General features: G+C 45.5%; 1 protein-coding gene across 2 annotated transcripts in view; it reads left to right on the top strand.

Annotated features, from left to right (window-relative positions):
- Positions 1 to 540: 540 nt before the first annotated feature.
- Positions 541 to 18,296, top strand: part of EPB41L5 (erythrocyte membrane protein band 4.1 like 5) — a 55,824-nt gene continuing 38,068 nt past the window's right edge. For both annotated transcript variants that reach the window (XM_083841993.1, XM_083841994.1), the window contains exons 1-4: positions 541 to 1,091; positions 10,975 to 11,079; positions 14,544 to 14,586; positions 15,712 to 15,790. In XM_083841993.1, coding sequence (XP_083698119.1) covers positions 912 to 1,091; positions 10,975 to 11,079; positions 14,544 to 14,586; positions 15,712 to 15,790 — 407 coding nt within the window. In that variant the 5' untranslated portion in view covers positions 541 to 911. The remainder of the gene's footprint in view (positions 1,092 to 10,974; positions 11,080 to 14,543; positions 14,587 to 15,711; positions 15,791 to 18,296) is intronic.

The following is an 18,296-nucleotide window of genomic DNA, read 5'->3' on the forward strand; positions in this document are numbered from 1 at the left end:
GGGCCATGTATGTAACTTTTAAGTGAGGATTTCAGGCAGTGCTCAGTAGGGATTAGAGCCTGGTGCCAAAACCGAGGGCTAGCGGTGTGAAGAACAAAAAGGCCAGCTGGAAGATTGTGATGAATATTTGCTGCCCAAAAAAAGTGCGGGAATGTTCAAAGCAGTGGTAGGAAAAGAAGATTTTTAGGGGGCAAGGCAAAAATCTCATGAGGGATGAGTTGAGGAGATGAGAGACACCACCCTGTCCTTCGTTGGGGTGGTTAATTTAGGTGTTGAGAGCGAGGGCACCTCTCTGAAACCCTCCGTGCTAACTGCACGTTTTCCACATTAATTAGACTAGGGTCACGTAGGTTTCCTCAGGGAGCTCCCCCACACCCTTCCTGGTGGGCTGGGGGCACCGAGGCCTGGGGGCTGCCGTGCCACCGCCGCTGCCCCTTCCCCCGGCCCCATTTGGCCGCCCCCCGCCCGGCAGCACATGGGCCGCGCCGCGCCCCGCCGCCCGCCGCCGGGCGCAACCACCTGGCCGGGGGCGGGGGGAGCACTCCCGTCTCCGCCTCCTTGAAGGGGCGTGCGTCTCCCCGCTTCTCCGCCCTTCTCCTCCCGGCAGCGGGATCCCCCAGCTCCCTTCCTTCCTCCCCCGGGACGCCCCAGCCCAGCCGAGCCGTAAGCGCGGCCGGGCGGCGGAGCTGGGCGGGCTCCTCTCCCCTTTAAGGGCCTCCCGCGGCGCTCCGCCATTTTCTGAGGCCCGCCCCGGCTCCCCTGGGGGCCGGCTCAGGGAGCCGCGGGGACGCGGGGCGCTGCTCCGCCGGACCGCGGCGCGTCCCACCCCCCCGCGGTACCGATTTTCCCCTTTTTTTTCCCCGTTTTTTTTTTTTTTTCCTTTCTTCCCATGGACTAACGCTCCCGCAGCGATGCTGAGCTTCTTCCGCCGGACGCTGGGCCGGCGCTCGGCCCGCCGGCACGCCGAGCGGGAGCGGCTGCGGGAGGCGCAGCGAGCCGCCACCCACATCCCCGCCGCCGGGGAGGCGAGGGCCGTGCTCACCTGCCGGGTGGCGCTGCTCGACGGCACGGACGTCAGCGTGGAGCTGCCGGTGGGTCCCGGCTGCGGGGCGGCGGTCTGAGGCGGGGGGGTGGAGGCACCTGCGAGCCGAGCTCCGCCGGGCAGAAAAAGGCACAAAAAGGCACAGAAAGGCGCTGTGAGAGCAGCGTTGGGAACGGGGCTTCTCGGAACGGGAGCGCTCAGGCACCGGGACCGGCTGCCCGGGGAGGTGGGGGGGCACCGGCCCTGGGGGGGGGTCAAGGAGAGGATGGACGCGGTGCCTGGGGACGTGGTTAGCGGGTGATGCTGGTGGTAGGGGGGCGGTTGGACCCGATGAGCCTGGAGGTGTTTTCCGATCCTGGTTTTGAAGGTCTTTTCCAGCCCTAACGACCCTGTGGTTCTAGGGAAGGAAATCCCTCGGCATACATCGCTTGAGAAGGGCTGCAGCACCAGGAGGCGTTCAGCAGCCCCGGCCCTTCCATGTGCACGTAGCCGCTCACTGCTCTTACACGGCACGGTCCTAGGGATTCGTATTTCAGCTGTTCGTTCGCTCTGCTTTTTATACGTACTGCGAGTAAATTCCTGATGGGTTTTGCTTGCTTTGTTCTTACGTCCAGGTATCTTGTGTCTCATCCTTGACTTGGGAGGGGGAGAGAAGGTTTCTGCTGGGGAAGGGCCGAACTCTCCTTCCTTCCCCTCCGCGGGGCAGGTGATACAGCAGGGGCTGTCTCATGGCACAGGGCTTTGTTGGGAGCGAGGTGTTAGCCGCTGCTTTGCATTTCTAAACCTCCCTTAATATGCACGTGTCGGTGTTTAATTATATACCTGCGTTTAATTACATACCTGCGTTCAGGCAGCAGGACAAACAGTAGCAACAGGAGCCTCGTGCGTCGCCTTTCTGTTTCCACGTGTTGGAGGCGTTTGCCACTTGTTTTGAGCTCGCAGAGCTCAGTTAGGAGGCTGTGGCTCTGCGAGGCCTTCTGGCCAGTTCTGTAGGGTTTGGGCTTTAGTTAACATTTGTGCCGATGTTGGAGCCGCTGGCTAGAAAGAGCATGCAGAGCAGCTGTTGTTCTTAAATAATTTTTCTTTCCTCCCTGATACTTTACGCACCGTTCTTCAATGTCTTTCCAAGGAAAGCCCAACTCGGTGGTGTGCTGAGCAGCGTTGTTCACACCATGAGCAAGGCGTAGTGCCTGCGACGTCCAGAAGCCCAACTGATCCAGAGTTTAAGGAACAGTTTGGCATCTCTCGTTGCCAAACGGCCCCACAAACAGGCATTTATAGAGGGCAGTAAAATTAATTTGTACGTCTCTGAAACAATGTAACGAACATGTCCAGTGCTGCTTAGTGCCTGGGATGTTTGATTTGAGGCCAAGAATGCCCGCAAACACTTTATAGCAAGAGTTACACTCAAAAAAGTACTCAAGTGTAAATTGGTGTCTCCACATAACCGGAACAGCAATCGCTGGAGCTGGCTCTGTAGGCAAATTCCTGGCGCCTGTAACAACATTTCTAAGGCTTTGAGGAGCATAAATTGAACCTGAAGAGGTGTCGTGACCTCCCATCTGGACTATAAAACTTAGATCAGGGCGTAGCAGTAACTATTTTATTTCTGCAGGAAACAGTCACTTTTTGCACCCTTGCTTTTTTCTTTATAAGCTAGCAGAAAGCCTTGTCCATGAACATCTAAGTTATGAGTAACAGCAAACAAATAAGCTAAATCTACATAGTTAAGTACAATAATTACAGCACGTTGTCAGGGGCTGCCATGGACTAGTTCCTTAGGTGATTAAAATACAATAAATTAAAAGTAAATTAAATGTTTCATTTCAAACTCTCTGGCATGTTTGTTCGCGTGTCTCTCATTAATCATATTTGGGACACACAAAAAAGTGTCAGGGAGTGGAAGGAGGATGAAACAAAAGGTACAAAATCTTGGAAAAACAACATTACCTTCTAAAATCTAAAGCTAAGTTAAAAATATACCTGTCTGCACATAGAGATTTTTTTTTTTTCCATTTACAAAATCTGTCCTTGAGAATAATCGGCCCCTTTGAGCTAAGCTGTTTTCTGGGACTGGTCCTGTTAGGCTGGCAGTAGGTCTGGTTTAAATGAACTCCTGTGTTCCCAGAGAGGCTCCCTCAGGTCTGCCGGTGCAGTGCTGTATGGTGCTATTGTCTACCTAAGCTCTCCGAAACCATCTTAGGGAGAAAAAAAAAAAAAAAGTAAATAGCAGAAAGTGTTTCCTAAGACGGAATCATTTAGCAAACAGGCTAATTTCCAGCCAGCAAAAGAGTTGCCTTGGCACAAGGGAGAGGGCAGGAGCCTTACCTCCCCTAGTGCACGGCTGCATTGATACTTTACGCTGGCATTAACTTGTTGCTGCTACAGGAAAAAAGATGCTGCTTTCCTTACTGCGTTTGTCCTTGTTTTCTCATCCCCCTTGGCAAGAGAAACGTTTTTTGGCAGCCAGGCAGTAAGTTAAGTCAAGGAAAATCTGGGCTGAAAATAATCGGTGTAAGTTTGTGCTGTTGGTTTCCAGCTGGAGTGCTTCTCCGATCTGGCTCCCCATGTGCCTCCCCGAACGTGGGGCAGAAGCGCTCAGAGGCAGCGTAAGGTTTATGCTGGCTGTCAGGGCTTGTGGAGCTAAAGCCTCACAGTGCATTTGTTACTGAAAGGAGAGCGTTCTCGATTTGTGGTTGTTCCTATCATTGACTGGATTTGGGATTGCTGAATTTCTGCTTAAATAACGTTCCCTTTGATCCCTATTGTGGCCTTTTTTAAACCATGTAAACTAAGCATGTTTCACAGCCTTCCTAAGGAGCTAAGGCTGGTGTTTTTGCAAATATTGACAACGAAACAGAAGGAACGTTGTAAATGATGCAGTCGAGATGAATGTATTAAACACAGAGCCAGGGCTCGAGCAGTAACCCTGCTTTTTGTCCACTGATCTTATCTGTGGTGTCTGTCAGGCCACTTAATCTGTCTGCTTTTCTATTTCTTCTGTTCTTTTTAATTACAAAAATTGCCTAACTTGAACCGTTCATCAAAACTGCAGTCCTGTGCAGTACATAGGCTGAATTCTTTTTGAGAATCTACTTATTTCTCAGCCATGTCAATGATTAAAGAATATCAGTGTTGTGTGTGCTATTTACTGTCACTTTGGTATGTTCAAAATGGGAAGCATGAACTTCATGTGAGTTATCAGTGTTCCTTTGGGGCAGATCAAAAGGGTTTTTTTCCCCCGCTGTCATTTCAGATTCTAACGTTGTGTTCTGTCCTGGTAGATTCCCTTGTCTACTACCGCTTGTTTTGAAGCTCTGTGTTTGACCAAACGCGTTCAGTGATTTTTGCCAGACTTATAGTCATGTGTACTAAAACACTGAGAAGCTTGCTGTTGTCCACAAAAAATTCTTAAAAATATATGGTGTCTGTTAACTGTGTTGCTTTTGACATTGTTCATCGTTCATGCCTTTTTCTGTTAGCTTATCTTGGGTTCAACTTGGACAGCAAAAAAGTCAGGTTGTGCACTGTCTTCTCAGTTTTCAAAGCCCATGGGTAGTGTTTAACAGTGTGATCGCAGAGAGGTGAGAATTCTATTTTGCCTCCATCCCCTAGATTGCTTCTAGTGCTGTTGCCGCGCAATAATACTAAAAAAAATGTCTTCCCCTCACCACGCTTCCAGAATTCCCAAAGCTCAAAAGCTGGGGAGGATTTTTCAATCAAAAGGTCTAAAACTTTGAGTATTTATTGTAGAAATAGTCAATCCTTATGCTAGTTAAGTAAGAATAGGGAGAGGGAAAAGATAGCCTGGATAAAGGGAATAAAATTGTGAAATCTCATAAATGAAATTACAAGAATACATTTGAAGCATGCACCTTTTAAAAAATGTGTAGATGGATTTCTGGGGAGAAACAAGGGCAGCCCCACGACAGCAAGAGATAGTATGGAAAGCCATACTTTGCAGAAACCAGGGGTTTGGGTTAAAAAAACAACAACAACAACAACAACAAAAAGCCTGACCCCACATAACCCATAATTTACGTAATCTTCTCACGGCTAATAGAAGGTTAATTATATTCCAGTTTCTGTACACGCAGCCTAAGTTTCAGGCAGAAGTTACCTAGCAGAAGCTCTTTAAGGTGCAAGACCCAAATTGCAAGGATGGAGCCGTCTGAATCGTAGCAGCTTTTCGCCTTAGCATCCGCCTTACTTATACATGCATGAAATTTAGTATGAAGATTACAAAATGAGATGGTTTTGTCCTTGTTACAATCAAGTGTCATTAAAACAAGGTCTTACATAAACCGGTTGAAGAGCTCTGTGGAGTAGCAAGAATTAGCGAAGCTGTTTACAATTTTGGAGTAATGCTTACAAAATAAGATTGAGAGGAGTGTATTAGTGATGATTATTTAAAAAATATTAAGAAATCTCTTTGGACTGCCAAAGAACGTTGCCAGCAAGCTGTTAGAGGAGTGCTGATGCTTTTTGTGTGGAGGGAGGCGATCTGTGTTGGTCCGACTGCAGGATCAAGGGTGTGCTGTGATAGGTGGCTGTACCCTGCCATCCAGCCTGGCTTTTATAAGTTTCTAAAATACTTGTGGCTCCTTGTTTTATTTGTAACTGTAAATGTAAAATGCAGAGTGCTTTCTGTAGGACAGATCCTGGTTAAAATCTAGTAGTGGTAAAAATGTTGGAAAATTTAGTTTCTGGCTAAAATGACAAGTGAGTAATCCTAGCAGCATTCAAGGCAGGCTAGATTTTAAATTTTCAACCTATATCTCCGCTGGCAAAAATAGGGAGTAAATAAATACACATTTGCTTGTGCATGCGTGTTAAGAATGAAGTTTCCAGTGAAACCCCTTCCTGCACAGGTTTTTTGTTTTGGGGCCCTGCAGTGCTGTTTGCCCAGCGGGGCGCTGGACCCGGGGCACGCAGCGCAGCCTTCCCCGGCCCCGAGCAGCAGCGCTGCCCGTGCCGAGACGTGCCCGAAGGCTGCTCGCTGTGGGCTAACCACGGTCAGCCTTTTGGGCTTGCTGTGTGTGCCGCCTGATGCTCTGACCTGGAGGAAGAGAGCAGCTGGAAGCAAGGTGCGGCTGCTGCCGGAGCGATCTCTGTGGCCTGCTGCGGGGCGATTGGGTTGCCCCGAAGGTTTAGCACTCCTAACACGCCAGGTAACAGCGAGTTTTGTCCAAAGCACTGCTTTTCTGCTCATCTGCCCCCGCGAAGAGTTAGTCCAAGTGATGAGACCCTTAACTGAGCTGAGAAACCCGCGGTGCAACACCAAACTGAGGTGTGTGAGTCTTTTGGGGCAGGGATTTAACTGCTAAGCCTTAGTGCTGGGGACACGGCTCATATACATGTTTGTATCAGAAAGAACATTAGGAAATAGGCACACTAATGGACTAAAGCAAATGTGTAACCAGAAATCACAGAACCATCGAATCATTCTCCAAAGACCTCTAAGATCGCCTAGTCCAGCCTTTAGCCTAGTACTGAAGCCCACCACAAACCGTGCCGCTAAGTTCCGGATCTACGCATTTCTTGAAGCCCACCAGGAATGGTGCCTCAACCACTTCCCTGGGCAGCCTGTTCCAATGCCGCACAGCCCTTTCAGGGAGGAAAGGTCTCCTGATATCCAGCCTCAGCCGCCCCTGGAGCAACTTGAGGCCATTTCCCCTCATCTTATCACCTGGTGCTTGGGAGAAGAGCCCAATCCTCACCTCGCAGAGGATGTAAATTGGTTTCTGGGAGGGGATGAATAACAGAGTTCTGGCAAAACAAGCTGACAAGTGGGAGTGTTTTGAATCTTTATCATTTTATCTGTAGGTTCAGCAAGCCTGGCCGTAGTACATTAAAATCCTTCTGTATAGTATTCTAATAACCCTGCAGTTATGATGTGTGTTGAAATCAGCTCCGTACTTCTAACACTGCCCTCGGGTTTTAACCCTCTCCAGTTCTCCGGCAAGCCCTGATGGCTAACGGTGTTAACTATCGGGGCTGTTTTCATGTTTGGAGTGAATTTTTTTTTGCTTAAAGCTCACTGTTAGAGCTTTCTCTTGACTCATTTCTTGAAGCGTGCAGTTTGGGAGAAAGGGGAGTTAATTTCATAAGAAATGGAGAGGCTCATCTGATGCTCCCGCGCTGCCGTGGCCTGCACACGTGCATGGGTAGCATCCGGGGTTCCTAGGGACTGTAAGTCCTCAGTGGGTGTCCCCAGCCTCTCCGGGTGGCATATGGGGTCTTTGTGAGGAAACTGGTAGGAACATGAACAGCAACCCTTTTTGGAAGTTGGCAAAAGCCAGGAAGGGTTTTGCCCTTCAGTGGCTGCTGAAGGCAACAGCTACTCCGAATCGCTGTTAACAAGCAGTATTAACACAAGTATTTCAAGAAATCTTGTGACAGAACAGAAGTACAGAAGGCAGAGATGTGAGTCCCCCAGGGATGGAGCCTATTTATTCGTGGCCTTTTCAGAGTTCGCCCGGTACGGGGATCTCCTTAATGAAAGAAACAGAGGAGGAAAATCCTTCTCAGATAAAACATTTTAGTAAATTCATTAGGTGGGCTTTTTTCTTTTTTTGTTTTTTCCCCAAGTATTGCAAGTTGGGAAGTGCTTTGCCGTGATAAAAACCTGATAAAAGCCTTGACAAGCGAGCACAAGGGGCAGGCCCGCAGCTGCTGGAAGCGAGCATGGCTTCATCCAAGCTGGCCTATGCCGGCCAGGGCTGGCGCTGAGGCCACTTCTTTACCAGGTAACCTTCACCTTACAGACCCTACGAAGAAGGCAGGGGGCTGCCATAGTGCTCGGCACCAACCTGGCTGCTCGTGCTGTGACCAGTGTGTGGTTTTTGTTTTGTTTTGTTTTTTGCAATGCCACCTCAGCTAGCAGCTGCAGTTACTGAGGGCAGCATGAGAAGTCATTGGGGCACGTCTGGGAGCATCCTTCCCTTTCGGGGGAGGGCAAGGTTCACACCAAGGTGCTCAGAAGATATTTTGATCTCATTCCGTAGCAAAACCCCGAGATGCCCTGCCCTCCAGAAGTGATATGTTTTATTTAAGTTTCCCAGCTCAGTTGTCGATTCTCCTGCTGCTCGGTGTTTGCTGTTGCTTCCTGCGGAGTACAGCAAACTGTATAAATCAAGTAGTCAGGTCTTAGAGCATTACAAACCCGTGGGGAGCTTAATTTGTCCCCCGGAGGCAGAACCAGCCGCTGCTGGACTGCCTGTGAGCGAGTAGTTAATAGCTCCTTGTCACCACTGAGCAGCTTGAAAATATTTGTCCTGGGAGAGTAACCTGAGCCCTGCTGCAAGAGGGGGGAAAGGAAAGAGCGGAGGGTAGCAGCAGGATAAAAATGTCATTTAAATTGAATGGTGCCGCTGGGGAGGTAGGGGAACTTCTCACCAGAGGACGTAGCAGAAGCGTAGCTTTGAAAACATTGGAGATGGCAGGTTTATTAAATGCGAATAGGCTGATCTGGAATCGTAAAAGCTGACCAGAGCAGTGCAATTCCTGTCTGTCGATTGCTTAAATATAAAGAAGGAGGACTTTGGTATGCCTTTAAGAACTTGAACTTAACGTTAAGGAGCGTGTGAAACTTGTGCTGACTTCCACCGAATACAGCAACTGCGGCTCTAGGTCGTATGCAAAGCGCTGCGTAATTAGTTCTGTGCTGACAGCCCCGGTGATTTACGGCACAGGACAGCCAGCAGCCCTGGAAACCTTTCCCCCGCTGCTCCAGCACTGTACTTCAGGGACTTTGTGCTACATCAGTCACCCTGGGTCCTCCTGGTGGCCCGTGAGTCCTCTGCTGAGGTTGCCAGAAGGGCGATCACCTCCGGCAGGGAGCCCCCCCCCGCGGGTGGGTGCACACGGACGCGTTTCGGTGTCGGCAGCCCGAGATGGCACGCGCAGAAATTCCAGCCCAGCTGCTTCGTTGTCCCTCCCCAGGAGGGTTACATATAAATCTTGGGGTTTGGCTGAGCTAACAGGTCAATTACAGTTTTAAGAAATGACTTACTGAAGAATTGGGAAGAATCTAAAGCGATCTGTGCAACAAGGTGGCGATTTTCTTCCAGCTTTAAATCAGGTGCAAAATAAAGCCTTTTTCTAGTTTTGCTCTTGCAAATGCTGAATTAATTCCACTTCTATTTACACGTTATTTGCTCAAGAAGAAAACATCCCATGCTGAGAGAAAGTATCAACAGCTCACTGCCTTGCTATTTGCAGAAATCTGTCACTGTCTCAAATAGTGGAAGAAACGTGTTTTATATGTAGGTGATTTGCCTTAAGGCTGCTGCTGGGAGAGTCTTGCTGCCGTGCAATGGAAGTGCTGCTGCCTGAAAAGTGCTTTTTACTTGAAGCCAACAGAGAAACTTGCCCTGAATGAGTCTGGTGAGGTCTGCATCTCAGCATTCTCGTTGTACAGCGTTTTGCAGAAACTGTGCGTGTGAAGTTGGCAGCTGATCTCAGTGCTTTCCTCTTCCCCCGCCTTCTCCAAGACTTGGAAATAAATAACCGCAAGAGAACTTGTTTAGGCAGATTGGGTTTGCAGACTTTTCTGTGATTTTACTTCGGGCTATGAAATGTCATTCTGGATTTAAGTGAAGCATAGGGTAAACCAATGACTGTGATTACCAGATTAAATATAAAACACTTGAAGATGAGAGCAGAGGAAGGAAGCAAAATTATGTATGCGTCTTTTCTTACATCATTATAATTCAGTGATTGAACTAGGTTATTTCTGAGAATAAGAATTCTGGCTTATTTTTGAGAAATCCATTTGTAAACTATGGGCATCTTGGAGTGTTGTCTGTGTTGGAGTTCAGACACTAGGGTTAGGTACTCCGTTCAATTCACTTGGAAACTTCTTTCCATGTGGCCAAGAATTTTGAGGGGTGGACTAAATATGCCCATTAATGGCATATCCTTAGAAAGCCTATTTCTCAAGTTGTGAATGTATAAATATTAGAGAAAAGATTACAAGTTGCTATGGAAAAACAAAAATTGTTAAACTCCTTGCAGAAAGGATTTATGCTTACTCTGCATTTCTTTGGATTTAAAAATAATTCTTTTCTGCACCGGGGCTTGTACTCTGAGCCCTTAATTTATTCATGTATTTGTATTACTTTTAGGCATCTCAAGTGTTAGAGTTAAGCTTTTCTTTCAGTGTATTATTATGAAGGAGTTCATAGCATGAAAAATGTATGTTGTATAGAAGCTGCTCTGTTATTTACATGCCTTCTCTTCAAAAACATCTGATCAATTTTTTACATCACCACTGTAAAAAATTATGTTTACTTGGGACCAGAGCTGTTTTTTTCATAAATTATGTATGCATATGCAGTGGCTTTTTGCACCTACAAGCTGAGTTTTACGTAAACGCGTTATCTAAGGGCTGTTTGTTAAAGTTCCTTGCCCCAGACAGTTTCCTGGCAGTCGCTAAAAGCACCTGCTAATGGAATGCTGTAGCCCGATGCAGTGTGCTTTTCTACCCACTTCAGCACTGGTGAATCGCCTAGTTAGCAAACAGCAGTCATTTCTGGAGCAATTCACCCTGAAAATCTTCCACTGTATTAGTTACTGTCAATTACACTAGCTATGCTTCCAGTCTTATTGAACTTCGTGGAGGAAAAGGAAAGCCTAAAAGGGACAATGATAAAGTGACATTCTTGCACTTTCAGCCTCGTGCAAGGCAATGTGGACGTTTTTCAAAAAAGGTTATTATGTGTGCTCTTTGTGGGGTGTACGTTTGTCATTCAGAAAAACAAATATAAGAAAAAATCATTTACAGATTGTATTGTCAGAAACTTAATTTTGGAGTCCTCTTACTTTTGGAATAGAAATGAATAGATAGAAATGGAATAGAATGAATAGAAAAGAAGGTAGATGCTACAGTAGATCTGCCTGCTAAGTGTTAAATCCTTTTGTATTTTCAGAAAAAAGCCAAAGGCCAGCTCCTGTTTGAGCAGATCATGTATCATCTGGACCTTATAGAAAGCGACTACTTTGGATTAAGGTTCATGGATTCTGCACAAGTGGCGGTGAGTAGCAGTCAGTCTGAATGTTAAATCTTACTATTGACAAAAATGCTAAAAGAAAGCTGTCTTTTTTTGAGTTATGGTCTGTGCAGAAGCTCTCTGTTGTGTTAAAGTGACCCCAAGTTTAACTCAACATTCTTTTGAGCAAAAGTCATCTTGTACGTCTGCTTGGGAAATAGTCTTAGCAAGCAGGGTATCTCTGTGATTTGCTCAGATTGGCTGTGAGTCAGCCCTGCGATGAGGAGTTTTTGAGAGGGTTATGGTTGTGCTTGCGTGTACCAGACCGTTTGCATTGAGAGTTCATGCAACCACTTTTGAAAACAGCAGCAGGGCAATGTTTGTCAGGAGCAACCACAGTTCTTTCACTTGCAGTTGTAGTTTCATGTGAATGATGCTTCTGGCTGAGCACGTAGTCCTGCCTAGAAGGTTGGCTGCATGTTTACTTCCTGGTTTTTTCTTTTGTGTTTAAGTGGAATGCTAGAAAGTCTTTGTGTATATATGCATGTTTGAAAGCCTCATGGCTTCTTTTCAGAATTTCAGGGATCGAGTTTAGTGTTTAGCATGTAATTGTAGAGCACATTCCTCTTTTGAAGAAATAATTTAACTGTTCAGCATCTGAAGCAAACTTCATGACTAGCAGGACTAGGTGCTGCTGGGTTGCAGATCTAGTAGTAAAAATGGTCTTAAGCCTCTTGCAGAACAGAGGAGGAAAAGGCATTTTACTTTTTAGGATTTTGGATACTGGGTTCTTTAAACAAGTTCTTGAAACAAGTTGTAAAGGAAAAGAATTGCCATTTTCATGTGATTTCTATGTTCATTGCTAGTCTGATGGTTAGGAGGAGTTACTTTTCCCTGCACTAAGAGGGGAGAGGTGGCAGAAGGAGGTGTTTGCAGGGTTGTTCACAGTGTACCAGGCGTGATCTGAATCCTGGTGAAGCCAAGGGAACGGGCTATTGTTAATTTGAGTGGCTGTGATTCAGACTGACACCGAACAGCACAGCATGGCCAGTGATGGGAGATGTGAAGGTTGCTGATAACTTTCTCATAAGGAGACATGGATCGTTTAACAGGTGGCAGATTCCTAAGTCAAATGTTCAGGTTGCAAGCATCAAATACTTGCTATTCCTACTGGAGTTGTAGAGCATAATTTTGTTACTCTAGCAGTTGCTTTGTGTACTTACTGCAGTGGTTAATGCTGAAAATGGTTGTATAGCATTGCCACTAAGTATGCAGCCATTAATTCTGCAAAGCGAGGGACCAGATTTAGCCTCATCATCTTAATTAAAAGCAACAGCACCACCAACAAAAAAATTACCCTACCTTCTCAAAATATTGCTTTTTACTTTTTTAATTTCCAAAGAAGCAAACTGTTTTAGTAACGACTTCCAGTGCTCTGTCTGGTGCGTTGTCTGTATTGCTTCTTGTTTTAGTGAACTTTATCTCTGGATTTCAGGAGTAGGCTGTGTTGAACAAACTCTTGTCAAAATGTAAACTTAAAGGATCTTTTTGCCAGGTCCACTTGAATTCCATTTTAATCACTTGGAATCAATCTTAAGTTTCCTGTCGTCTGTGTGTGTCCATGCGCGTGTTGTTTTTTTCCCTTCCTTCCCCTCCATTTGAAAGCAGTTGCTTCCCTTCTTCCAGCACACCCATGCCATCCAAACCAGGCTCCTGTAGGCAGTGCTGGTAAGAGCTGAGCAGAGTAAATCGCTGTCAGTGCCTGTCTCGGGCCTCTCATGCCTTCCACTGGAATGTGGAGGAGATGAGAGAAAACAGAAGGGATGAGGCGGGCGTGCACAGGCAGTCCTGCAGCCTACAAAAGGTTCTCTCTGCTGTTCCTGTGTCTAAATCACCTGCAGGTCTCAGGTGGAGAGTTCATATGTTTTTAGGGTGGAGGAAGGAGCAAGTCACTTGTCTCTGAGAGCGAGTTTGTCAAGTAGGAAGAGAGGTGGTATCATTTTCTTAAAGAAACAAAAAATGTTCAACTCCATTTCACTGGCATTGTAAGCAATGTAGACAAATATTTGCTTCATTTCTCTTAAGGTTCCTGCTTTATTTAAAAAATATATTAGATAACATTTCAAATAGCTTTCTGTAGAAGCTCTGTTTTAGTAACTATTAGGAGCATTTCCAGGTGCATGCACCACAACACTCGATGGTTCAGTTGTTCTGATCTGCACCTAATATATCAGCCACTGCGTGCCCTGGCTGCGTTACAGGTCGGCTTTATGCACTCCCTGCAGAAGGCAGGGCTGCTCCAAGACAGGAACGTGTTTGCACTTGGCATTGCGACCTGAAAATACCGGTTCTTTCTCATACCCCTGTTGCTTTTCTGTCCTGCTTGGGGCCCGCTGTAAACTTCATGGCACGTAGTTGAACGAAAGGCGTGTTGCTAATTGTATAATTCATCTGCATGAGTTTCAAGGTGACATTTGGGATCGACCTAATGAGGTGGTGTTACCTGGGCGGTGTGAAGCACCTAGGACGTGGTGTGCAAGGTGGATCGTTCCGGCAGCTCAGCCAGTGCGGTGATGTTGAACAGGGTGCTGTGTTCCCCGTGAACCCAGTTACCTCCTTCAGAGGAGGGAGCTGTTTGTGTATTCACAGCGCTGCAAAGCAGGTCCCTGCCGCTAGCTGGGTGTCAGTTTTCCAGCTTTATTTCCTGGTGTAAACACTTCAGCAGTGGGAATATATGATGTTAGGAAGTATAGCATCTACAGGTAGGTGTTTTAGTCAACCTGCCACCTATAGCTTATTTTTCACATGCTCTTATATGCAGTGTAAGTGAAGCCATTACTTTGTCTTCAGAGAGTTAGCCTCCACATCTAGTATGTAGCTTATCATTAGCATTAGTAGGTGAGGCAGTGACTTCTGTCCTCCCATGCAGCAATTGCTAAATGTCAGCTGTGAATAGGTTTTGGACAGTTGGGCGGAGCTGACCCTATGTTCAGACATAGACAGCTTTGCTGCTATTTACTATGCTTGAGTGACCTAAAGAAATGACTGAAAGACAGCAGTATTTATTTTGTCTCTCCTCGCCACACCGGAGTGATCACAGATAGCAGAGTCAGAAAGTTGAGTTATAATTTATGCCTCTCTGACACTGTCACTGGCTGACTACTAATGTGCCAATTCAGTTTTTGTTTGTTTGGACAGGGTGACAATTTTAGTGAATAAATTAGTTTGTCAATACTTTTTTTTTTTCTCCACGTAGATAATACTTTCTGGAAGATTGGCTTTAGATAAGGTACTTCAGGATGTTTCTGGTGCTAACTTTTTGCGTTACAAAGTTTTTACATTACAAAGAGTATCTTCAGTAAGCACTAAGAACTATGAATTGTAAAAGATCTGGATTAGATTGTTTTAATGAACTACTTGCTATTGCAACATGCTCTTCGCAAATGAATATATTGTGGGGTTTCTGTGAGATTTCTTTATTGATTCAATGAGAGTAATTTGTTTTTCAGCATTGGTTGGACAACACAAAAAGCATTAAAAAGCAAGTGAAAAGTAAGTGTCTTTTCCATTTTCTCCTTGGATCTCACTTTGAGCATACAGGAGGCACAGAGCTGAAGTGGTGGGGAGGAAGGAACTGTGTTCTATGAGGGGTAACATAGGGACTGAAACCCAAACCCAGCATGCTGCTGCTGATTGCTTAATGACCTCTTCCCTCTGCAGCTCGTATTACTTTCATCTAATGTCCTTAATTAAGCATGTTAGAGGCTCATTAATTATAGTTTAAATAGAGACAAGGCAGCTGAAGATGCTTTAGCATCACAGATTCTGCCTATAGGAAAACTTGTCATGGAGCCTCCATCCCTTGAAGTGGTCCAGAGTGCCCTGATCTGTTTGTGTTTGTCCCTCAGGTCACTACTTGCTACACAAGCGTTCATTGTGGCCTGTTCGGTTCAGTGGTCTGTGCTGGGGTAATCTGTGACATCAACTGATTTTGCTCAGCAGCTTCCTTGCTATCTGATGTGGGAAGTCTTCGGGGATTTGTGGTGCTTTATTAGCAAAACAAAAATTTTGGAAGCACCATCAGAGAAAATTCCTCCTGTCAAATGCAAGAATCAACGGAGAGCTGCACGTTTTAAAGAACTGTTAAACCATCCTTTTGCTGGGTTAACTCTTTGGTTTCTGAAAAAAATGATTCTTCCCCAAAAGGGTCTATTATATACCCCTAAAATATGTCTAAAATTCAGTGGAATATGCAGGCCAAAGTTGTCAACAGTGGGCATTTCCCAGAGCTCTGGAAAGGAATTACAGACACCAACAGAGTACCTAGGGATTTGATCGACTGCAGAGCCAAGACCCACAGCTTTCTTGGTGATGGATGGAGTCCTTAAATATGAGGATTAACCTAGATTTGTGTGCTCTTGGCAAGACAGATCAACTTCATCCAACATCTGTTGGATTGACTTGTAAAATAAATATAAAACTATTTTGTGCATATATTTAAGTGTACGTTCATCCTGATGTTTTTCATGCGTTTTCCTGCTACAAATTGATTCCTGCCTAAGACCTTGTGGTAGGACAGGGCCAATTTCAGTCAATGTTTGTGATGTGATTCTGTGTAATAAAATAAGCCTGGTCCAGTAACTGTTGCTGCTGTCTCGAATAAATTCTTCTTTGCAGTTGGCCCACCGTATTGTCTGCATTTTCGTGTGAAGTTTTACTCATCAGAGCCCAACAATCTGCGTGAAGAGCTAACAAGGTAAGAGGAATTTTGTGACAGAGACAGTCAAGTGCCCAAATAAGGCCAGGAAAATGTTTCTGTGGTATTTATTTGAACAGTTTTGAAGCATTTTGGAGAATTCCTTAAAGCTGGTTGCTTACTTGACTGTTTATAAATGTATCTAGTGTAGCTCTTATGAAATAAATGAGATGTATTTTAAAAAGATGCAAGTATTTAGTATATTAGTTGATGCACTGTTTTTCATTATGCGACTCTGGCAACTGATCTGTATGTATACAACGGACAGAATTTTTACTGAACTGCCATAATTTTTCTTTTTTTATTCTGCTTAATGTATTTAGTTTAAGCTGTGTGCAGTCATCCTGTCTTTTTAGGCAGAAAAGCATTGAATTGCAATTTAGGGCTTTTCTTTGGCAAAAAATAAGTTTGGTTAAGTTTCATTACGTCTGTGATATTTTGCAAAGGGTTATGCGAAGAGAAAAACTATTTTACCACTGTGTTTTGATGCGGGTTGACAGTACTGTATGCATAGGATTGTATTATCAGGTAAGCAGCAGTTTCTCTTGTTAAAAGCGTTTTACATACCCGTTCATAATGCTGTGTTTCATGTTGGACTGTGACATATTTGGGGTGCTTTGAAAGAGAACACAATTTACCATCTGTCAGCTGTATAAATCTGTTGTAAAAGACAACATTTCTTTGCATTGTTGTCACCACTGCTGATGATCCATTTTGGAGAGAAAACAAATTTATGTTTTCTTGTCAGCTGTAGACACTTCATACCCTCAGCCATTTGTAAGAGTGTGAAGTGCATTTGTTTGTTTTTTTTAGGTTTATCTGTGTGAATCTTCGATCTGCACTTTAGCCAAATCCCTAGGAGAGCTACCAGGAGGATTATAGTAGCATTACCCTGTGCAGCCATATGTACTCTGAGCAGCTTCATGCTTGCAAGTGATAACATAGTGCTATAACTGTTTTAATTCTTTCTTGGCAACTTGGGAAGAATGTTTTACCCCTGATATATGTTCCTGAATCAACAGCTGACTGTCTTTGAAAATCACAGTAATAGAAAAAGTTCAGACCTCTGTCTGCCTACCAGCGTGAAACATTTTCATCCATCTTGACTGAGCTCTGCCAGTCAGACCTTGCTGTGCAGGTTTTAGCATGGCAGAATTGAAACCTGAGGGCTTCTAAACCCTGTCTGTCTGCTTAGCTAATCCTCCAGACCGGGAGTGCAGCAAGTCTTTCCTCTGTCTCGAGACTATTTTACAAAGAGGTGGTGGGAAAGGGAGCTCTGCTATGGGTTACGGGTGTCACAGTGGATTTCCAAGGGTTCTGCCTTTCCTTTGTGTGGCAGGACACCCAGCTTGGAGGCCTTTGTCAGCTTCCACAGGTGCAGATTACTCACGTTTTCTTCCAGTTTCCCATCCGTCAGATGCCACCAGCCAGAGGTCATGCAGCACAGCCCGAGCATGGGAAGTATGCTCGAACTGTTTGCAGGTGCTGTGTGGCTGATAAGTACAGGTTGGTCGCACCCACTCCATACAGGAAGCCTGCGCTCATTCTTTTCATATCCATGGTCAGTACTGAACAAATGTATTCCCCATCTAGAGGCCAGCTTTGGGTGATGAATGCTTTGACAAAGCATTCGTGGATTTCCAAGGGACCTGTAGGAAAAATGCCTGTGAGCATTTCATGCCCATGTGTGTTACTGCGAGGAGACAGGCACGTGTGGTCTTGGTGAACATCACAGTTGAAAGAGAACAATCTTTGGCTGTGTGTGAGGCTCCTCTTCATCTGCAGTGCAGTTCAAATCAGGTGCCATGGCTGAAGTCAGCCTTTTAGCTGATAAGACTACCTCTGTTGTGAAGGGAAAGCTGTGTGCCACGATAGAGCAGGAGGGATGCGCTTTGTGGGTACTGGATCAGAAGGCTAGGTGCTGCACACCAGAGGGGGATAAGTGCTTTTTGTTTAATGCCTGCAAATTTCTAAGCAAGAAGGGGAATTCTAAATAAACAAGGCAGTGATGGAAATCTGGCTCTGAAGAGTCAGCGATCTGAGAAGGCTGCAGCCTACTGGTTATTTTTTTGTCACTTTGCAGTCAGCTTTCTGGGTTAGTTTTTTAGCTAACCAATCCATATCGTGAACATTTATTTTTGAGAGACTTTAAGTATTCATTCTCTAATGAGATCAGTGTCTGTGGATAATGAAGAAAATGCAGAAGATGCAAGTTGTTCTTTGCTTATTAAACTTAGGTCCCTTCCAACTAAACTATTCTACACAGGTCATCTCGTCCAACTGCCTGAGCACTTCAGGGCTAACCAAAAGTTAAAGTGTGTCATTAAGGGCATTGCCCAAACATCTCTTGAACGCTGACTGGACCAAGGCATCAAGCACCTCACTCAGAAGCCTGTTCCAGTGTCTGACCACCCTGACAGTGAACAAATTTTACCCAGTGTCCAGTCTGAACCTCCCCCGGCTCATGCTGAGCCTGCTGTCAACCGTCACTCCCAGATCTCTTTCT

This window comes from Anser anser, assembly GCF_964211835.1.
Source record: "Anser anser genome assembly, chromosome: 6".
NCBI lineage: Eukaryota > Metazoa > Chordata > Aves > Anseriformes > Anatidae > Anser > Anser anser.